This window comes from Melanerpes formicivorus, unplaced genomic scaffold (genome assembly GCF_026170545.1).
Source record: "Melanerpes formicivorus ecotype bairdi unplaced genomic scaffold, bMelFor1.0.p_v2 SCAF_24, whole genome shotgun sequence".
Taxonomy (NCBI): domain Eukaryota; kingdom Metazoa; phylum Chordata; class Aves; order Piciformes; family Picidae; genus Melanerpes; species Melanerpes formicivorus.
Window position 1 is genome coordinate 13168654 of NW_027142376.1, and position 19210 is coordinate 13187863.

The following is a 19210-nucleotide window of genomic DNA, read 5'->3' on the forward strand; positions in this document are numbered from 1 at the left end:
TCCCTGTGCGTGCCCCCCGCAGCCGGCGGGGGAGGGGGGGGCTGGCATTTGCTGGCTGCTGCCCCAGGAGCGTGGGAGGGCAGCGTTGGTGCCAGGGCTGCGGGGGTGGAGGGGACAGCTGAGGGGGCACCGAAATAGCCGGCAGGCAGCTAGGGCCAGGTGGCACCAGCTTGGCCCTGGCATGGTCCCCAGAGCTGGGGGGACACACTCAGAGTCACTGCAGGGGCAGATGTGCCCCCTCGATGCCCTCTTGCCCCTTTGGTGTCCCTGGCATCCTCTGCCCTGCTTCCTCTGGCTCCCTCTGCCCCATACCCTTCCCACCCTGGCACCTATTGCCCCACACCCTGCCCACCCTGACACACTCTGCCCCACATCTGCCACCCCGGGTACACATTGCCCCCCACACACACACCCTCTCTGCACCTATTGCCCCAAATCCTGCCCCCCTGGCACCTTCTGCCCCTCTCCCTGCCCACCCTGGGCTCCCTCTGCCCCACATCTGCCACCCCCAGCTCCTATTGCCCTACTTGGTGCCCCTCTGCCCCCCAAATCTCACTGCCCCCCCACCACCCCCTGTCCCCCAGGCCAGCCTGGCCCCTGTCCTGTGCCGGGGGGCAGAGCTGGGGGCAGGGCTGGGGGCAGGTCCGTGCCCCCCGGCCCGGGAGGTGCCAGCCCCGGGACAGCTGCCGCAGGATCAGCAGCCGCAGGAGGTTGCATAACGGCACCGGAGGGCACCGGGGGAGCCTGGGGAGTGCCAGGCTCAGCTCTGCCCTGCAGCTGGCACAGCAGGGCTGCTGTGCCCACCCCACTGCCTCCCCACAGCATGGCCGGGGGGGCACAGGCAGCTCGTGGTGCCCCATGGGGCTGGGTGCCCACAACCATTGGCCCCCATTGGTCTCCAACATCCCACGATACCAAGGCTCCCCTCCCCCCCCAGCCTCACTGATCCTCCCCAGAGCCCCCCCAGCCCCCCCCAGCCCAAAACCCAACAGACCCCAGCACGACCCTCCCAGACCCCCAAATCCCCCACCCCAAAACCTCACTGACCCCCCCAAAGCCCCCCCCCCCGCAATGACTCCCAACCCTGCCCCCAAAACCCCCCAGGACACCCCAAATCCCCCAAACTTTGCTGACCCCCAACAGCCCCCCCCAAAACCCCTCACTGACCCCCAAAGACCCCCCCAAAATGACCCTCAAACGTAGCTCCAAGACCCCTCCCCCACACCCCCCTCCCAAACCCCACAGACCCCCAACAGCCCCCAAAAACCCAACTGACCCCCAAAGAGCCCCCCTAACCCCCCCCAGCCCAAAACCTCACTGACCCCCATCAGCTACCCTCCCCAGGTCACCCCAACCTTCCCCCCCCTCCCCCTCCCCCACATTTTCCCACCCCTCCCCAATCTCTGCTCCCTGTCCCCATCACCCCCCAGCCCCTCACCCATCCTGCCCCCCCCTGCTCCCACAGCACCTCCTCCCTTTCTTAAACTGCCCCCCCCCCCCCGTCCCACCCCTCCCCCCCAGATATGGGCCCAAGGTTGGGGCTGGACTCCCTCTGCCCTCCCCCACCCAAATGCTGCCCCTGGTCCCACATCAACATTGGGGGGGGGATAGGGGAGGGCTCCAGCCCTTCTTTATTGCATCTGGGGGGGGGGGGTCACAGCAGCTCCCTGCCCCAACCCCGAAATTATTGAGGGGGGAGCATGGCCTCATCATGGCTGAGAGCTGATGGCAGGGGGGGTCCCCTTAAACCCCTCCCCCCCCCCAAAAAGCTGCTGCAGGGTGCGGGTGAGAGCCCTCAGGTCCCCTCTCAGCCCTCGCACCTCCTGCAGCAGAGCTTCGAACTGGGCCGGGGGGGCAGGACCTGGGCCTGAGGGGAGAGACACACAGACACCCCCCCAAAGCCAGAGCCGTGAGAGAGGCCCCCCCGAGACAAAAACCCTCTGCCCCCAACAGTTTGGGGTGCAGAGAGGACCCTAAACCTACCCCCAGCAGTGTCTTCATCCCCCCCTCCCCAAAATGATGCCCCCACCCCCCATTTTGGGGGGCAGAAGGGACCCTAAACCCCACCCCTACAGCACCCTCACAGCCCCAGATGATGTCACCCCCCCCAATTGGGGTTGCAGAGGCTACCCTTACTCCTCCCCCATCAGCATCCTACCACCCCCAAAAAATGACACCCCCCCTCCAAACTGGGGTGCAGGGGGAACCCTAACCCCCCCAGCAGTGCCCTCTCCCCACAAAATCCTCTCCCCCCCCCAATTTGGGGAGCAGAGAGGACCCTAACCTCCCCTCCCCCAAGCTCTGAGGTCCCGTGGGGGATCACTTAGGGAGTTTATGGGGGGGGGGATGTCCTCTGTCACTGTGCCCCCATCCCAAACTCACCTGTACAGGGGGGCCCAGGGAGCTGGGGGGGGGATGGGAGATGAGCAGGATGGGGGCTGGGGGAGTCCAGGGGCAGCTGGCAGGGTCCTTGGGGAGGCTGAGTCCTGGGGGGCTTCAGTGGGGGATTCAGGGGGGCTGGAGAGGGCTGGGTGCTGGGGGGAGACAGTGCGGGGGGCTGGGTGCTGAGGGGTTCTGGGAGGGCATCTGGGGGGGGATGGCTGCTGGGGGGGGCTTCTGGAGGGGACTGGGTGCAAGGGGAGGGTTCGGGGGGGCTCTGAGTGCTGAGGGGTTCTGGAGGGGCCTCCGGGGGGGACTGGGTCCTGGGGGTCTCCATAGGGTGCTGGGGGGGGCCTGGGGTGGACTGAGGGTTGAGGGTCTCCATGCGGGGGGTTGGGGGTGCGGGGGGGGTGTGGGGGGTGATAAGAGGCTCTGTGGAGGGGTCCTGGATGCCAAGGGTGCCCAGGGTGGGGTTTGGGGGTGCTGGGGGGGTCTGGGTGTTGAGGTCCTTTTGAGGGGGCTGGAAGGGTCCTGAGGGGATCTTGGGGGGGAGGGTCTCCATAGGGTCCTGGGGGAGTGCTGTGGGGGTGTCCCTGGAGGCCCGAGTGGGTCCCAGGGGGCTCTGGGTGCTGGGATGCTCTGGTGGGGACCAGGAGGGAATGGTGGAGCCCAGACCCAGCTGGCGTGGGAGGGCAGGGGGAGGTGAAGGCATCAGAGCAGGGTTCTGTGAGGGCCAGGGCGAGGGGGGGGCAGCAGAAAGTCCAGCAGGGCCAGGGGCAAGGTCCACACCTGGGGAGGGAAGGGACACGGAGGGCTGGAGGCCTCTGCACTGCTGCCTGCAGAGCCACCAGCTGGATATGGTGTCAAGGACGTCAGATACCAACCACCTCCAGGCATCAGCGATCTGCAGCCTGCCAGCCACAGCCAGCCAGCCACAGCCAGCCATCCATCCAAAGCCAGCCATCCCCAACCAGCCATCCCCAGCCAGCCAGCCACAGCCAGCCAGCCATCCAAAGCCAGCCATCCCCAACCAGCCATCCCCAGCCAGCCATCCACAGCCTGCCAGCCACAGCCAGCCAGCCACAGCCAGCCATCCCCACCCAGCCAGCCACAGCCAGCCAGCCACAGCCAGCCATCCCCAACCAGCCATCCCCAGCCAGCCATCCACAGCCTGCCAGCCACAGCCAGCCAGCCATCCAAAGCCAGCCATCCCCAACCAGCCATCCCCAGCCAGCCAGCCATCCGCAGCCAGCCAGCCCCAGCCAGCCATCCGCAGCCAGCCATCCGCAGCCAGCCATCCGCAGCCAGCCAGCCATCCGCAGCCAGCGAGCCATACGCAGCCATCCAGGCACAGCCAGCCAGCCATCCGCAGCCAACCATCCAGCCATCTGCAGCCAGCCAGCCATCCGCAGCCAGCCAGCCATCCGCAGCCAACCATCCAGCCATCTGCAGCCAGCCAGCCATCCGCAGCCAGCCAGCCATCCGCAGCCAACCATCCGCAGCCAGCCAGCCATCCGCAGCCAACCATCCGCAGCCAGCCAGCCATCCGCAGCCAACCATCCGCAGCCAGCCAGCCAGCCAGCCATCCAAAGCCAGCCATCCCCAGCAGGCCATCCCCAGCCAGCCATCCAAAGCCATCCGCAGCCATCCGCAGCCAACCATCCAGCCATCCGCAGCCAGCCAGCCATCCCCAGCCAGCCAGCCATACGCAGTCAGCCAGGCACAGCCAGCCAGCCATCCGCAGCCAACCATCCAGCCATCTGCAGCCAGCCAGCCATCCACAGCCAGCCAGCCATCCGCAGCCAGCCAGCCATCCGCAGCCAACCATCCGCAGCCAGCCAGCCAGCCAGCCATCCAAAGCCAGCCATCCCCAGCCAGCCATCCCCAGCCAGCCATCCAAAGCCATCCGCAGCCATCCGCAGCCAGCCAGCCATCCGCAGCCAGCCACAGCCAGCCAGCCATCCGCAGCCATCCGCAGCCAGCCAGCCATCCGCAGCCAACCAGCCAGCTATCCGCAGCCAGCCACAGCCAACCATCCAGCTATCCGCAGCCAGCCACAGCCAACCATCCAGCTATCCGCAGCCAGCCAGCCATCCGCAGCCAACCATCCAGCCATCTGCAGCCAGCCAGCCATCCACAGCCAGCCAGCCATCCGCAGCCAACCATCCGCAGCCAGCCAGCCAGCCAGCCATCCAAAGCCAGCCATCCCCAGCCAGCCATCCCCAGCCAGCCATCCAAAGCCATCCGCAGCCATCCGCAGCCAGCCAGCCATCCGCAGCCAGCCAGCCATCCGCAGCCAACCATCCAGCCATCTGCAGCCAGCCAGCCATCCGCAGCCAGCCAGCCATCCGCAGCCAACCATCCGCAGCCAGCCAGCCATCCGCAGCCAACCATCCGCAGCCAGCCAGCCAGCCAGCCATCCAAAGCCAGCCATCCCCAGCAGGCCATCCCCAGCCAGCCATCCAAAGCCATCCGCAGCCATCCGCAGCCAACCATCCAGCCATCCGCAGCCAGCCAGCCATCCCCAGCCAGCCAGCCATACGCAGTCAGCCAGGCACAGCCAGCCAGCCATCCGCAGCCAACCATCCAGCCATCTGCAGCCAGCCAGCCATCCACAGCCAGCCAGCCATCCGCAGCCAGCCAGCCATCCGCAGCCAACCATCCGCAGCCAGCCAGCCAGCCAGCCATCCAAAGCCAGCCATCCCCAGCCAGCCATCCCCAGCCAGCCATCCAAAGCCATCCGCAGCCATCCGCAGCCAGCCAGCCATCCGCAGCCAGCCACAGCCAGCCAGCCATCCGCAGCCATCCGCAGCCAGCCAGCCATCCGCAGCCAACCAGCCAGCTATCCGCAGCCAGCCACAGCCAACCATCCAGCTATCCGCAGCCAGCCACAGCCAACCATCCAGCTATCCGCAGCCAGCCAGCCATCCGCAGCCAACCATCCAGCCATCTGCAGCCAGCCAGCCATCCACAGCCAGCCAGCCATCCGCAGCCAACCATCCGCAGCCAGCCAGCCAGCCAGCCATCCAAAGCCAGCCATCCCCAGCCAGCCATCCCCAGCCAGCCATCCAAAGCCATCCGCAGCCATCCGCAGCCAGCCAGCCATCCGCAGCCAGCCACAGCCAGCCAGCCATCCGCAGCCAGCCAGCCATCCGCAGCCAACCAGCCAGCTATCCGCAGCCAGCCACAGCCAACCATCCAGCTATCCGCAGCCAGCCACAGCCAACCATCCAGCTATCCGCAGCCAGCCAGCCATCCGCAGCCAACCATCCAGCCATCTGCAGCCAGCCAGCCATCCACAGCCAGCCAGCCATCCGCAGCCAACCATCCAGCCATCTGCAGCCAGCCAGCCATCCACAGCCAGCCAGCCATCCGCAGCCAACCATCCGCAGCCAGCCAGCCAGCCAGCCATCCAAAGCCAGCCATCCCCAGCCAGCCATCCCCAGCCAGCCATCCAAAGCCATCCGCAGCCATCCGCAGCCAGCCAGCCATCCGCAGCCAGCCACAGCCAGCCAGCCAGCCATCCGCAGCCAGCCAGCCATCCGCAGCCAACCAGCCAGCTATCCGCAGCCAGCCACAGCCAACCATCCAGCTATCCGCAGCCAGCCAGCCATCCGCAGCCAACCATCCAGCCATCTGCAGCCAGCCAGCCATCCACAGCCAGCCAGCCATCCGCAGCCAACCAGCCAGCCATCCACAGCCAGCCATCCGCAGCCAACCATCCGCAGCCAGCCAGCCAGCCAGCCATCCAAAGCCAGCCATCCCCAGCAGGCCATCCGCAGCCAGCCAGCCCCACCCAGCCAGCCCCAGCCAGCCAGCCCCAGCCAGCCAGCCAGCCAAAGCCAGCCATCCCCAGCCAGCCATCCCCAGCCAGCCAGCCGCAGCCAACCATCCAGCCATCCGCAGCCAACCAGCCAGCCATCCGCAGCCAGCCAGCCATCCGCAGCCAACCAGCCAGCCATCCACAGCCAGCCATCCGCAGCCAACCATCCGCAGCCAGCCAGCCAGCCAGCCATCCAAAGCCAGCCATCCCCAGCAGGCCATCCCCAGCCAGCCATCCAAAGCCATCCGCAGCCATCCGCAGCCAACCATCCAGCCATCCGCAGCCAGCCAGCCATCCCCAGCCAGCCAGCCATACGCAGTCAGCCAGGCACAGCCAGCCAGCCATCCGCAGCCAACCATCCAGCCATCTGCAGCCAGCCAGCCATCCACAGCCAGCCAGCCATCCGCAGCCAGCCAGCCATCCCCAGCCAGCCAGCCATACGCAGTCAGCCAGGCACAGCCAGCCAGCCATCCGCAGCCAACCATCCAGCCATCTGCAGCCAGCCAGCCATCCACAGCCAGCCAGCCATCCGCAGCCAGCCAGCCATCCGCAGCCAGCCAGCCATCCACAGCCAGCCAGCCATCTGCAGCCAGCCAGCCATCCACAGCCAGCCAGCCATCTGCAGCCAGCCAGCCATCCGCAGCCAGCCAGCCATCCACAGCCAGCCAGCCATCCGCAGCCAGCCAGCCATCCCCAGCCAGCCAGCCATACGCAGTCAGCCAGGCACAGCCAGCCAGCCATCTGCAGCCAGCCAGCCATCTGCAGCCAGCCAGCCATCCACAGCCAGCCAGCCATCCGCAGCCAGCCAGCCATCCCCAGCCAGCCAGCCATACGCAGTCAGCCAGGCACAGCCAGCCAGCCATCCGCAGCCAACCATCCAGCCATCTGCAGCCAGCCAGCCATCCACAGCCAGCCAGCCATCCGCAGCCAGCCAGCCATCCCCAGCCAGCCAGCCATACGCAGTCAGCCAGGCACAGCCAGCCAGCCATCCGCAGCCAACCATCCAGCCATCTGCAGCCAGCCAGCCATCCACAGCCAGCCAGCCATCCGCAGCCAGCCAGCCATCCGCAGCCAACCATCCGCAGCCAGCCAGCCAGCCAGCCATCCAAAGCCAGCCATCCCCAGCCAGCCATCCCCAGCCAGCCATCCAAAGCCATCCGCAGCCATCCGCAGCCAGCCAGCCATCCGCAGCCAGCCACAGCCAGCCAGCCAGCCATCCGCAGCCAGCCACAGCCAGCCAGCCAGCCATCCGCAGCCAGCCAGCCATCCGCAGCCAACCAGCCAGCTATCCGCAGCCAGCCACAGCCAACCATCCAGCTATCCGCAGCCAGCCACAGCCAACCAGCCAGCCATCCGCAGCCAGCCACAGCCAACCATCCAGCTATCCGCAGCCAGCCAGCCATCCGCAGCCAACCAGCCAGCTATCCGCAGCCAGCCACAGCCAACCATCCAGCTATCCGCAGCCAGCCAGCCACCCGCAGCCAGCCACAGCCAGCCAGCCAGCCACCCGCAGCCAACCAGCCAGCCACCCGCAGCCAGCCAGCCAGCCATCCGCAGCCAACCAGCCAGCTATCCACAGCCAGCCATCCGCAGCCAACCAGCCATCCGCAGCCAGCCACAGCCAACCATCCAGCTATCCGCAGCCAGCCAGCCATCCGCAGCCAGCCACAGCCAACCATCCAGCCATCCGCAGCCAGCCACAGCCAGCCAACCAGCCACCCGCAGCCAGCCAGCCAGCCATCCGCAGCCAACCAGCCAGCTATCCACAGCCAGCCATCCGCAGCCAACCAGCCATCCGCAGCCAGCCAGCCAGCCATCCGCAGCCAACCAGCCAGCTATCCACAGCCAGCCATCCGCAGCCAACCAGCCATCCGCAGCCAGCCAGCCAGCCATCCGCAGCCAACCAGCCAGCCATCCGCAGCCAGCCAGCCATCCGCAGCCAGCCACAGCCAGCCAGCCAGCCATCCGCAGCCAACCAGCCAGCTATCCGCAGCCAGCCACAGCCAACCATCCAGCTATCCGCAGCCAGCCAGCCACCCGCAGCCAGCCACAGCCAGCCAGCCAGCCACCCGCAGCCAACCAGCCAGCCACCCGCAGCCAGCCAGCCAGCCATCCGCAGCCAACCAGCCAGCTATCCACAGCCAGCCATCCGCAGCCAACCAGCCATCCGCAGCCAGCCACAGCCAACCATCCAGCTATCCGCAGCCAGCCAGCCATCCGCAGCCAGCCACAGCCAACCATCCAGCCATCCGCAGCCAGCCACAGCCAGCCATCCGCAGCCAGCCACAGCCAGCCAACCAGCCACCCGCAGCCAGCCAGCCAGCCATCCGCAGCCAACCAGCCAGCTATCCACAGCCAGCCATCCGCAGCCAACCAGCCATCCGCAGCCAGCCAGCCAGCCATCCGCAGCCAACCAGCCAGCCATCCGCAGCCAGCCAGCCATCCGCAGCCAGCCACAGCCAGCCAGCCAGCCATCCGCAGCCAGCCAGCCATCCGCAGCCAGCCACAGCCAACCAGCCAGCCATCCGCAGCCAGCCAGCCATCCGCAGCCAACCAGCCAGCCACCCACAGCCAGCCAGCCAGCCATCTCCAGCCAGCCAGCCAGCCATCTGCAGCCATCCATCCAGCCATCTGCAGCCAGCCATCCGCAGCCAGCCAGCCAGCCATCTCTAACCATCTCTAACCATCTCCAACCATCCAACTGCATCCTCCTACCTATTTCCTGGTGTTTATTCCTCATGGTAGCTTCTGGACCAGATTTGGCTCCAGGGTCTGTGCTCCATGTGCTGGATTCTGTGCTCAAATGGCTGCTCCTCATGGTCCCTTCTGGACCTGGTTCAGCTGGTGGATCTGCAATCCATGTGGTACCATCCATGTTCAGATCCACTGAAAGACCTGTGGTACCCATGTCACCTTCTGGAACTGGTTCAACTGCAGGATGTGTGGTCACCATGCTACCAGCTGGATCTGGTTCTGCTGGTGGATGTGAGCTCCTCATGGTACCTTCAGGGCCTGCTTCTGCTGGGTCTGTGGTCCATGTGGTACCATCCAGGTCCAGTTCCACTGAAGGACCTGAAGGACTCATGCCACCTTCTGGACCTTCTGGAGGAGGTGTGGTCACCATGCCACCTTCTGCACCTGCTTCTGCTGCAGGAGGTGTGGTCACTATGCCACCCTCTGGACCTGCTTCTGCTGCAGGTGTGGTCACCATGCCACCCTCTGGACCTGCTTCTGCTGCAGGTGTGGTCACTATGCCACCCTCTGGACCTGCTTCTGCTGCAGGAGATGTGGTCACCATGCCACCCTCTGGACCTGCTTCTGCTGCAGGTGTGGTCACCATGCCACCCTCTGGACCTGCTTCTGCTGCAGGAGGTGTGGTCACCAGGGTACCTTCAGGGTCTGCTTCTGCTGGGTCTGTGGTCCATGTGGTACCATCCAGGTCCAGTTCCACTGAAGGACCTGAAGGACTCATGCCACCTTCTGCACCTGCTTCTGCTGCAGGAGGTGTGGTCACCATGCCACCTTCTGCACCTGCTTCTGCTGCAGGAGGTGTGGTCACCATGCCACCTTCTGCACCTGCTTCTGCTGCAGGAGGTGTGGTCACCATGCCACCCTCTGGACCTGCTTCTGCTGCAGGAGGTGTGGCCACCATGCCACCTTCTGGACCTGCTTCTGCTGCAGGAGATGTGGTCACCATGGCACCTTCAGGGTCTGCTTCTGCTGCAGTAGGTGTGGTCACCATGCCACCTTCTGGACCTGCTTCTGCTGCAGGAGGTGTGGTCACCATGCCACCCTCTGGACCTGCTTCTGCTGCAGGAGGTGTGGTCACCATGGCACCTTCAGGGTCTGCTTCTGCTGCAGGAGGTGTGGTCACCATGCCATCTTCTGCACCTGCTTCTGCTGCAGGAGGTGTGGTCACCATGCCATCTTCTGCACCTGCTTCTGCTGCAGGAGGTGTGGTCACTATGCCACCCTCTGGACCTGCTTCTGCTGCAGGAGGTGTGGTCACTATGCCACCCTCTGGACCTGCTTCTGCTGCAGGAGGTGTGGTCACCATGGCACCTTCAGGGTCTGCTTCTGCTGCAGGAGGTGTGGTCACCATGGCACCTTCAGGGTCTGCTTCTGCTGCAGGAGGTGTGGTCACCATGCCATCTTCTGCACCTGCTTCTGCTGCAGGAGGTGTGGTCACCATGCCATCTTCTGCACCTGCTTCTGCTGCAGGAGGTGTGGTCACTATGCCACCCTCTGGACCTGCTTCTGCTGCAGGAGATGTGGTCACTATGCCACCCTCTGGACCTGCTTCTGCTGCAGGAGGTGTGGTCACCATGCCACCCTCTGGACCTGCTTCTGCTGCAGGAGGTGTGGTCACCATGGCACCTTCTGCACCTGCTTCTGCTGCAGGAGGTGTGGTCACCATGCCACCTTCTGCACCTGCTTCTGCTGCAGGAGGTGAGCTCCTCATGGTACCAACAGGACCTGCTTCTGCTGGAGGGTCTGTGCTCCCCATGTCACCCTCAGGCCATGGTTGCTCTGCAGGCTGTGTGCTCCTCAGCACATTTCCTAGACCAAGGCCTGCAGAAGGAGTTGCCCCTTGGGTGCCACCCACCCCCAGGCGTGCTGCAGGAGCTGTGCTGCTCATGGCACCCTCAGGTCCTGGCTGTGCCAGCTTCTGCTTGCCCCACGTGGTCTCCCCTGCAGGGATCTCCATGGTGGGCACCAAATCCTGCTCTGCTTTGGGCCTGGTTCCTGGTGTGCTACCAACTGGCTCCTGCTCCACTTCGGCCTGGCTGGCACTGATGGGGTCCTGCCCTGCTGTCTCTGGGGTGGCCTGGATGGGCACTGCCACAGGCCCTGGGTGCTGTTGGGTGGCACCAGCTGGATCCTGCCCTGCCTTTGCCTTGGCACCTTGCATGGTCCCAGCCAAACCCTGTTCTGGTGGCTTCCTGGTGGCACCTGCCAAACCCTGCTCAGTGCTGGGCCAAGGGATCCCTGCCATGCTGGGGGGATCTCGCCCTGCTCTGGGCTGGGTGATGTGGATGGGACCCACTGGGTCCCGTCCTGCCTTGGACCTGATGGTGCCAGCTGGATCCCCTCCAGTCTTGGACCTGTTGAGTGCCACTGGATCCCATCCTTCCTTGGACCTCTTGGTTCCCACTGGATCCCATCCTGGTTTGGACCTGTTGGCTCCCACTGGATCCCACCTCGCCTTGGACCTGTTGGTGCCAGCTGGGTCCCATCTTGCCTTGGACCTGTTGGTGCCAGCTGGGTCCCATCTTGCCTTGGACCTGTTGGCTCCCACTGGATCCCATCTTGCTTTGGACCTGTTGGCTCCCACTGGATCCCATCTTGCTTTGGATCTGTTAGCTCCCACTGGATCCCATCTTGCTTTGGACCTGTTGGCTCCCACTGGATCCCATCTTGCTTTGGACCTGTTGGTGCCAGATGGATCCCATCCAGCCTTGGACCTGTTGGCTCCCACTGGATGCCATCTTGCCTTGGACCTGTTAGCTCCCACTGGATCCCATCCTGGTTTGGACCTGTTGGCTCCCACTGGATCCCATCCAGCCTTGGACCTGTTGGCTCCCACTGGATCCCATCCTGGTTTGGACCTGTTGGCTCCCACTGGATCCCATCCAGCCTTGGGCCCAGAGGCACCAGCTGGATCCTTCCCTGCCTTGGGCTTGGTGCTCTGGACGCTGCCAGCTGGGTCCTGCTCTGCTTTCAGCCGACTGATCCTCAGCACCCGGAGGGGATCTCGCCCAGCGCTGTCCTGGCTGGCACCGACTCGACTCTGCCCTGCAGGGCCCTGGGGGCTGCTGGCCGTGGGTGAAGTCTCTGTTGGTGACACCAGGACCCTGTGTCCTGCAGCAAGGAGAGGGCAGCTCAGCTCTGGGGGGACACCAAGGGCCAGGGCTGGGGACAGCCCTTGGGGACAGGGTCAGTGGGACATTGAGGACAGGGTCCCAGCAGCCCCCTGAGCCCCTGCCCGTTGGGACACAGAGCTCCAGCCCAGCTCCTCCTCCCCTTGCCTGGTGCCCATGCGGTGCTGGCTCCGTCCCAGAGCGAGCTGGAGACAAGGGACCCTGTCGAGGGGGACACCTGGGTGGGCAGTGCCTGCATCTGGTGGAGAGGGGGCTCTACAGGGTGGACATCCAGGGAGGTCAACTCATCTGTGGGAGGAGGAGCCCAAGAGCTCATGGCACTGCCCCCTGCCCATGCCGCAGGGTCCTGCAGATGCCCCTCCCCAGCCCTGCTCCCCAGCCCCCTCCCCAGCCCTTCTCCCCAGTCCCCTCCCCAGCCTCATTGCCCTTCCCTGGGCCTTCTCCACCTCCTCAGTACCCTCCCTGCAGTGCAGTGCACAAACCTGCCCCCAAACATGCCCCCAGCACCCGAGCTGCGCCCTCGCCAGTGCCCAGCCCAGGTGGCCAATCCCTGCCCTGGCCCTGCCGGCCACACTTGGGACCCCGGCCCAGCCCCCGGGTACCTGCGCAGACGACGGCGGCGTCCTCCCGGTGCTGGCAGTTGGTGACCCCCCAGGGGGCCGCCGGGCACTGCAGCAGGGAGGATTCGTTGCCCTGGCACCGGACATCATCCAGCCAGATGCGGCCGCTGCCCTCGCCGAAGAAAGCTGCCCGGGGGGCGTCCAGGGCAGCGCCGCAGCCTAGCTGCCTGCAGACCACCCCCGCGTCCGGCAGCCCCCAGAGGTCGTCGCAGACGGTGCCCCAATGCCCCTCGTGGAAGACCTCCAGGCGCCCGGCACAGCGGCCGGCGCCTCCCACCAGCCGCAGGAGGGCATCACCTGCGGGAGAGGCTCAGGTCAGGGCCACCGGGGGAGGTGACCTTGGCATGGGAGTCACAGACTCATGGAGTCCCCGCACGGTGGGGGCTGGGAGGGACCTCTGGAGATCACCAAGTCCAAGTCCAACCCCCACCCCCTGGCAAGGCAGAGTCACCACGAGCAGGGCACACAGGAACAGCTCCGGGGGGGCTGGAAGCTCTCCGGGGATGGAGACTCCACCACCTCCCCAGGCAGCCTAGGGCAGGGCTCTGTGACCCTGACCCCACCTGTGAATAACCCTCAGCAGCTACTTAATGACCACCTCCAAGGAGCAGTCACTTAAGTAGCAAACATCCCCCAGTGCCAGCAGGGTGAGGCTGGAAGGGACCTCTGGGGCTCACCCAGCCTAACCCCCCCTGCTCCAGCAGGGCACCCCCAGCAGCTTGCCCAGGGGCACAATGCCCAGGGGGGGTTGGAAGCTCTCCACACAAGGAGACTCCACACCCTCTCTGGGCAGCCTGCTCCAGGCTCCAGCAGCCTCACAACAAACAACTTTCTCCTCCTGCTCAGCTGCAACCTCCTGGCTGCCACTTTGTGCCCCTTGCCCCTTGTGCTGTCCCTGGGCACCACTCAGCAGAGCCTGGCCCCAGCCTCTTGACCCCCACAGCTCCTTTAGCTCTTGCTGAGCATTGCTCAGCTCCCTTCTGGAGCTGCTCTTCTGCAGGTTCTCAGGCCCAGGGCTCTCAGCCTTTGCTGCTCACAGAGCTGCTCCAGGCCCTCAGCAGCCCCTTAGCCTCCCCTGGGCTCTCCCCAGAAGCTCCCAGGTCCCTCTGGCACTGGGGGAGCCCAGACCTGGCTCCAGGGCTCCTCCAGCTGTGCCCTCTGCAGCCCTCAGCACCCACAGGGAGCCTAAGCCTCCAGCTCAGCCCAGGAGCAGAGGGAGACAGCCCCAAGGGCCCTGGGGGAGCACCAGCAAGACCCTGTGCCTATCACCCCCTGCTGTGCCCTGTACCCACCATGCTCATCACCACCCTTCCCTGGCACCCAGTACCCTTACCCACCATGCACATCACCACTCTGTGGTACCCCATGTGCACTGTGCCTATCACCACCCTGCCACGCCCCATGCCCCCCCTACCTGTGCAGGTGGTGCCGGTGCAGGTGGTACCTTGCAGCACGGTGCTCGTGGGTGGTGTAGTGCTGGTGGCCCAGGGCGGCTCAGTGGTGCCAAAGGGCTGGAAGTGGTGCCCTGTGTGCCAAGCTGGTGAGCCGAGCTGCACCCCCCACACACACTTGGATGCCTCCCCAGTTGGGTGCCCCCTCCAAGTTTGGTGCCCCCCCCAAGTTGGGTGCCCCCTCCCACCTAGGTGGCCCCCCAAGTTGGGTCCCCCCCAAGTTGGATGCCCCCCCAGTAGGGTGCTCCCCCCCCCCGCAGTTTGGTGCCCCTACCAGTTGGGCGCCCCCGCCCAGCCGGGTGCCCCTCAGCCCCCCCCCCCCCCGGGCGCCCACCTGAGCAGACGGCGCTGGCGTCCTCCTCGTGGGCACAGACGTGTGGGCGCCAGCCGCGGTGCGGGCACTGCTCCAGGCGCTGCTCCCGCCCGCGGCACCGCACTCCGTTCAGCCAGATGGGCCCCGAGCCCTCCCCGAACCAGGCCCCCGCGGGCGCCGCCAGGGGGCGCCCGCAGCCCAGCTGCCTGCAGACCACGGCCGCGTCGGGCAGCCCCCAGTCGTCGTCGCAGACGGTGCCCCAGCGCCCCGCGTGCCGCAGCTCCACGCGCCCCGCGCAGGGCCCGGGGCCCCCAGCCAGCCGCACCGGGAAGGGCTCTGCGGGACCCACGCCTCAGACACCGCCGCCCGGGGCGCCCGGAGGCACCGCCCGCGGCACGCTGGGAGCAGCCGGCAGCCCCGAGCCCAGCCGGCAGCCCCGAGCCCAGCCGGCAGCCCCGAGCCCAGCCTGCAGCCCCGAGCCCAGCCGGCAGCCCCGAGCCCAGCCGGCAGCCCCGAGCCCAGCCTGCAGCCCCGAGCCCAGCCGGCAGCCCCGAGCCCAGCCGGCACCAGCCGGCAGCCCCGAGCCCAGCCGGCAGCCCCGAGCCCAGCCTGCAGCCCCGAGCCCAGCCGGCAGCCCCGAGCCCAGCCGGCACCAGCCGGCAGCCCCGAGCCCAGCCGGCAGCCCCGAGCCCAGCCGGCACCAGCCGGCAGCCCCGAGCCCAGCCGGCAGCCCCGAGCCCAGCCGGCACCAGCCGGCAGCCCCGAGCCCAGCCGGCAGCCCCGAGCCCAGCCTGCAGCCCCGAGCCCAGCCGGCAGCCCCGAGCCCAGCCGGCACCAGCCGGCAGCCCCGAGCCCAGCCGGCAGCCCCGAGCCCAGCCGGCACCAGCCGGGAGCCCCGAACCTAGCCGGCAGCCCCGAGCCCAGCCAGCACCTGCTGGGACCCGCTGGGACCTGCTGGCACCAGCCGGCACCTGCTGGGACCTGCTGGGGACCACTGGGAACCACTGGGACCCGCTGGGACCTTCTGCACCCACTGGGACCCACAGGGATCCTGCTAGAACCTGCAGGGAGCTCTGAAGCAATTGGGACAAGCTGGGACCCACTGGGACCTGCTTGGAACCCTGCACCCCCTGGGATCCAGTGGATCCTTTGCACTCCCTGGGAGCCCCTGCCCACCCCTGCCCCCCCAGCCCCAGGCCTCCCTCACCCCCTCCCCCCCCCCGCTCAGTACCTGTGCTGGGAGCTGCCAGCAGCCCAGCTGGTGAGGAGGGCAGGATGAGCTGGGGGCACCCAGCCCCTGGGCACCCCAGCCCCGGGCCGGCATCTGCAGGGCACCACTGCCCAGGGCACCACTGCCCAGTGCCCCATGACCAGCACCCAGTGCCCTGTGCCCAGCAACCAGTGCCCAGTGCCCTCCCCAGTCCTCATCCTGGTGCCCGTGTGCCCAGTGCCTTGTGCCCAGCCCTTCCTACTGTGCTGTACCCAGTGCCCATCCCAGTGCCCAGTGTCCCTCCCAGTGCCCTGTACCCAGTGCCCCATGGCCAGCAACCAGTGCCCAGAGCCCTTCTCAGTGCCCTCCCCAGACCCTTCTGCCCAGTGCCCCATATCCAGTGCCCAGTACCCACCCTAATGCCCAGGTCCCCATGTCCCATGACCAGTTTCCTTCCCAGCACCCCCTTATCAGTGTCCAGTGCCCTTCCACTGCCCAGCACCCAGGGCCCTGTGCCCAGTGCCCTTCCACTGCCCAGCACCCAGGGCCCTGTGCCCAGAGCTCTTCCCAATGCCCAGTGCCAAAGCCCAGCACCCTGTGCCCAGCAACAAGTACCAGTGCCCTGCCCAGTGCCCCATGGCCAGCGCCCAGCACCTTCTAACCAGAGACCAGTGCCCAATAATCAGTGCCCTTCCCAGTCTCCAGCTCCCAGTGCCTCCCATGCCCACTGCTTGGCACCTTGCCCCCTGCCCATAACAGCCAACCCTGCCCAGTTCCCCGCCCAGAGCCGGTGCCCATTGCCACATCCAACCCCCTTCCCAGTACCCAAACCATACTGGTGCCATCCACATGTTGCCCCCATGCAGTGCCCACACAGTGCCCAGTGCCACATTCACCCACCCCTCCCAGTACCCAAATCAAACTGGTGCCACCCTCACAATGATGCTGTGCAGTGCTCAGGAAGTGCCCACACAGTGCCTGCTGCCCAGTGCAGTGCTCAATGCAGTGCCAGTGCCAGCACACTGCCCAGTGCTGCACCCCTCCCAGTGGTGCCATCCACACTCTGCCCCCATGCAGTGCCCAGCGCAGTGCCCAATGTCAGTGCAGTGCCCAGTGCTGTACCTGCCCACCTCTCCCAGTACCCACTCCATATTGGTGCCACCCACACGCTGCCCTAATGCAGTGCCCAGTGCAGTGCCCATGCCATGCCCAGTGCCCAGTGCAGTGCACAGGCAGTGCTTAGTGTCAGTGCAGTGTACATGCAGTGCCCACTGCTGCACCCACCCACCCCTCCCAGTACCCAAACCAAACTGGTGCCATCCACACATTGACCCCATGCAGTGCCCAGGGAAGTGCCCACGCAGTGCCCAGTCCCCATGCAGTGCCCAGTGCAGTGCTCAGTGCCAGCACAGTGCCCAGTGCTGCACCCACCCACCCCTCCCAGTACCCAAACCAAACTGGTGCCAGCCGCATTCTGTCCCCCTGCAGTGCCCCTGCAGTGCCCACGCAGTGCCCACGCAGTGCCCATGCAGTGCCAGTCGGGGCTCACCCAGCAGCAGCAGGCCGAGGGCCATGGCAGGGCCGGGGCTGGGGCTGGGGCTGTGGCCGTGGCCGTGGCCGTGGCCGGGGCGGGCGCTGGGGCCGGGCCGTGGCCGCTGGCCCAGCAGTGACTCAGGCTCCGCGTCCGGCCGGGCCGGGGGGGCCCTGCTGGGGCGGGGCCCTGGCACCCCCCGGGGCTGGGGGGCACGGGAGGAGCACTGCTGGGGTCCTCTCCGAGCCTGGCGAGGTTGAACCCAGGGGTTCAGGACAGAGCCAGGAGTGGGCACCACACCTAGAGCGGGCATGGAGCCTCCTGCTGCCCTGGCACGGGTGGCACAGTGCCCAGACCAGTGCCCATCTCAGAGCCCCAGTGCCCAGCACGGTGCCCAGCACAGTGCCCAGCACAGTGCCCATCTCAGAGCCCCAGTGCCCAGCACGGTGCCCAGCACAGTGCCCAGCACAGTGCCCATCTCAGAGCCCCAGTGCCCAGCACAGTGCCCAGCACAGTGCCCATTTCAGAGCCCCAGTGCCCAGCACAGTGCCCTTCACAGTGCCCAGCACAGTGCCCATCTCAGAGCCCCAGTGCCCAGCACAGTGCCCTTCACAGTGCCCTTCACAGTGCCCATCCTAGAGACCCAGTGCCCAGCACAGTGCCCATCCTAGAGACACAGTGCCCAGCACAGTGCCCAGCACAGTGTCCTTCCCAGTCCCCAGCCCAGTGCCCTTCCCACTACCCATCCCAGTGCCCTCAGATCCTGGCCAGTGCCCTGTGCCCATCGCAGCAAAGGATTAGTGCCCAGTTCCCCATGGCCACCCCGTGGGATCCTGCCCGCCCACCACACCTGGGCTCCACTGGGAGTCGGCAGGGCCACACTGGATGGAAAGTGAGCAGCCTGGAGCCGGGGTGGGGGCAGTGAGGCTGTACTGGGGGGCACTGGGCAGCCTGGAGCCGGGGTGGGGGCAGTGAGGCTGTACTGGGGGGCACTGGGCAGACTGGAGCCGTACTGGGGGGCAGTGAGGCTGCACTGGGGGGCACTGGGCAGCCTGGAGCCGGGGTGGGGGCAGTGAGGCTGTACTGGGGGGCACTGGGCAGACTGGAGCCATGGTGGGGGCAGTGAGGCTGTACTGGGGGGCACTGGGCAGCCTGGAGCCGGGGTGGGGGCAGTGAGGCTGTACTGGGGGGCACTGGGCAGACTGGAGCCAGGGTGGGGGCAGTGAGGCTGTACTGGGGGGCACTGGGCAGACTGGAGCCAGGGTGGGGGCAGTGAGGCTGTACTGGGGGGCACTGGGCAGACTGGAGCCATACTGGGGGCAGTGAGGCTGTACTGGGGGGGCACTGGGCAGACTGGAGCCAGGGTGGGGGCAGTGAGGCTGTACTGGGGGGCACTGGGCAGACTGGAGCCAGGGTGGGGGCAGTGAGGCTGTACTGGGGGGCACTGGGCAGACTGGAGCCATACTGGGGGCAGTGAGGCTGTACTGGGGGGCACTGGGCAGCCTGGAGCCGTACTGGGGGCAGTGAGGCTGCACTGGGGGGCACTGGGCAGCCTGGAGCCGTACTGGGGGCAGTGAGGCTGTACTGGGGGGCACTGGGCAGCCTGGAGCCGTACTGGGGGCAGTGAGGCTGCACTGGGGGGCACTGGGCAGCCTGGAGCCGTACTGGGGGCAGTGAGGCTGTACTGGGGGGCACTGGGCAGACTGGAGCCATGGTGGGGGCAGTGAGGCTGCACTGGGGGGCACTGGGCAGACTGGAGCCATACTGGGGGCAGTGAGGCTGTACTGGGGGGCACTGGGCAGACTGCAGCCAGGGTGGGGGCAGTGAGGCTGTACTGGGGGGCACTGGGCAGACTGGAGCCGGGGTGGGGGCAGTGAGGCTGCACTGGGGGGCACTGGGCAGACTGGAGCCGGGGTGGGGGCAGTGAGGCTGCACTGGGGGGCACTGGGCAGACTGGAGCCAGGGTGGGGGCAGTGAGGCTGCACTGGGGGGCACTGGGCA

At 67.0% G+C, this 19210-nt stretch overlaps 1 protein-coding gene across 1 annotated transcript; it reads right to left on the reverse strand.

Moving 5' to 3' along the window:
* Positions 1-1709: 1709 nt before the first annotated feature.
* Positions 1710-14719, reverse strand: LOC137448447 (collagen alpha-1(I) chain-like). The gene is made up of 7 exons (XM_068152980.1): positions 14490-14719; positions 14119-14229; positions 12687-13001; positions 12232-12372; positions 8918-12064; positions 2383-3168; positions 1710-1867 (listed from the first exon to the last, which is right to left on the reverse strand). Exons 4-7 carry the CDS (start codon positions 12320-12322, stop codon positions 1710-1712), a joined length of 4182 nt encoding a protein of 1393 aa, XP_068009081.1. The 5' UTR covers positions 12323-12372; positions 12687-13001; positions 14119-14229; positions 14490-14719.
* Positions 14720-19210: the final 4491 nt, after the last annotated feature.

Excerpts from the sequence above, each read along its gene's own strand:
- LOC137448447 (XM_068152980.1), bottom strand. The coding sequence starts at position 12,322 with ATGCAGGCACTGCCCACCCAGGTGTCCCCCTCGACAGGGTCCCTTGTC. Across the intron at positions 3,169-8,917 it reads GAATAAACACCAGGAAATAG|GTGTGGACCTTGCCCCTGGC; the intron begins GTAGGAGGATGC and ends TTCCCTCCCCAG. Across the intron at positions 1,868-2,382 it reads CCCTGGGCCCCCCTGTACAG|GCCCAGGTCCTGCCCCCCCG; the intron begins GTGAGTTTGGGA and ends CTCTCCCCTCAG.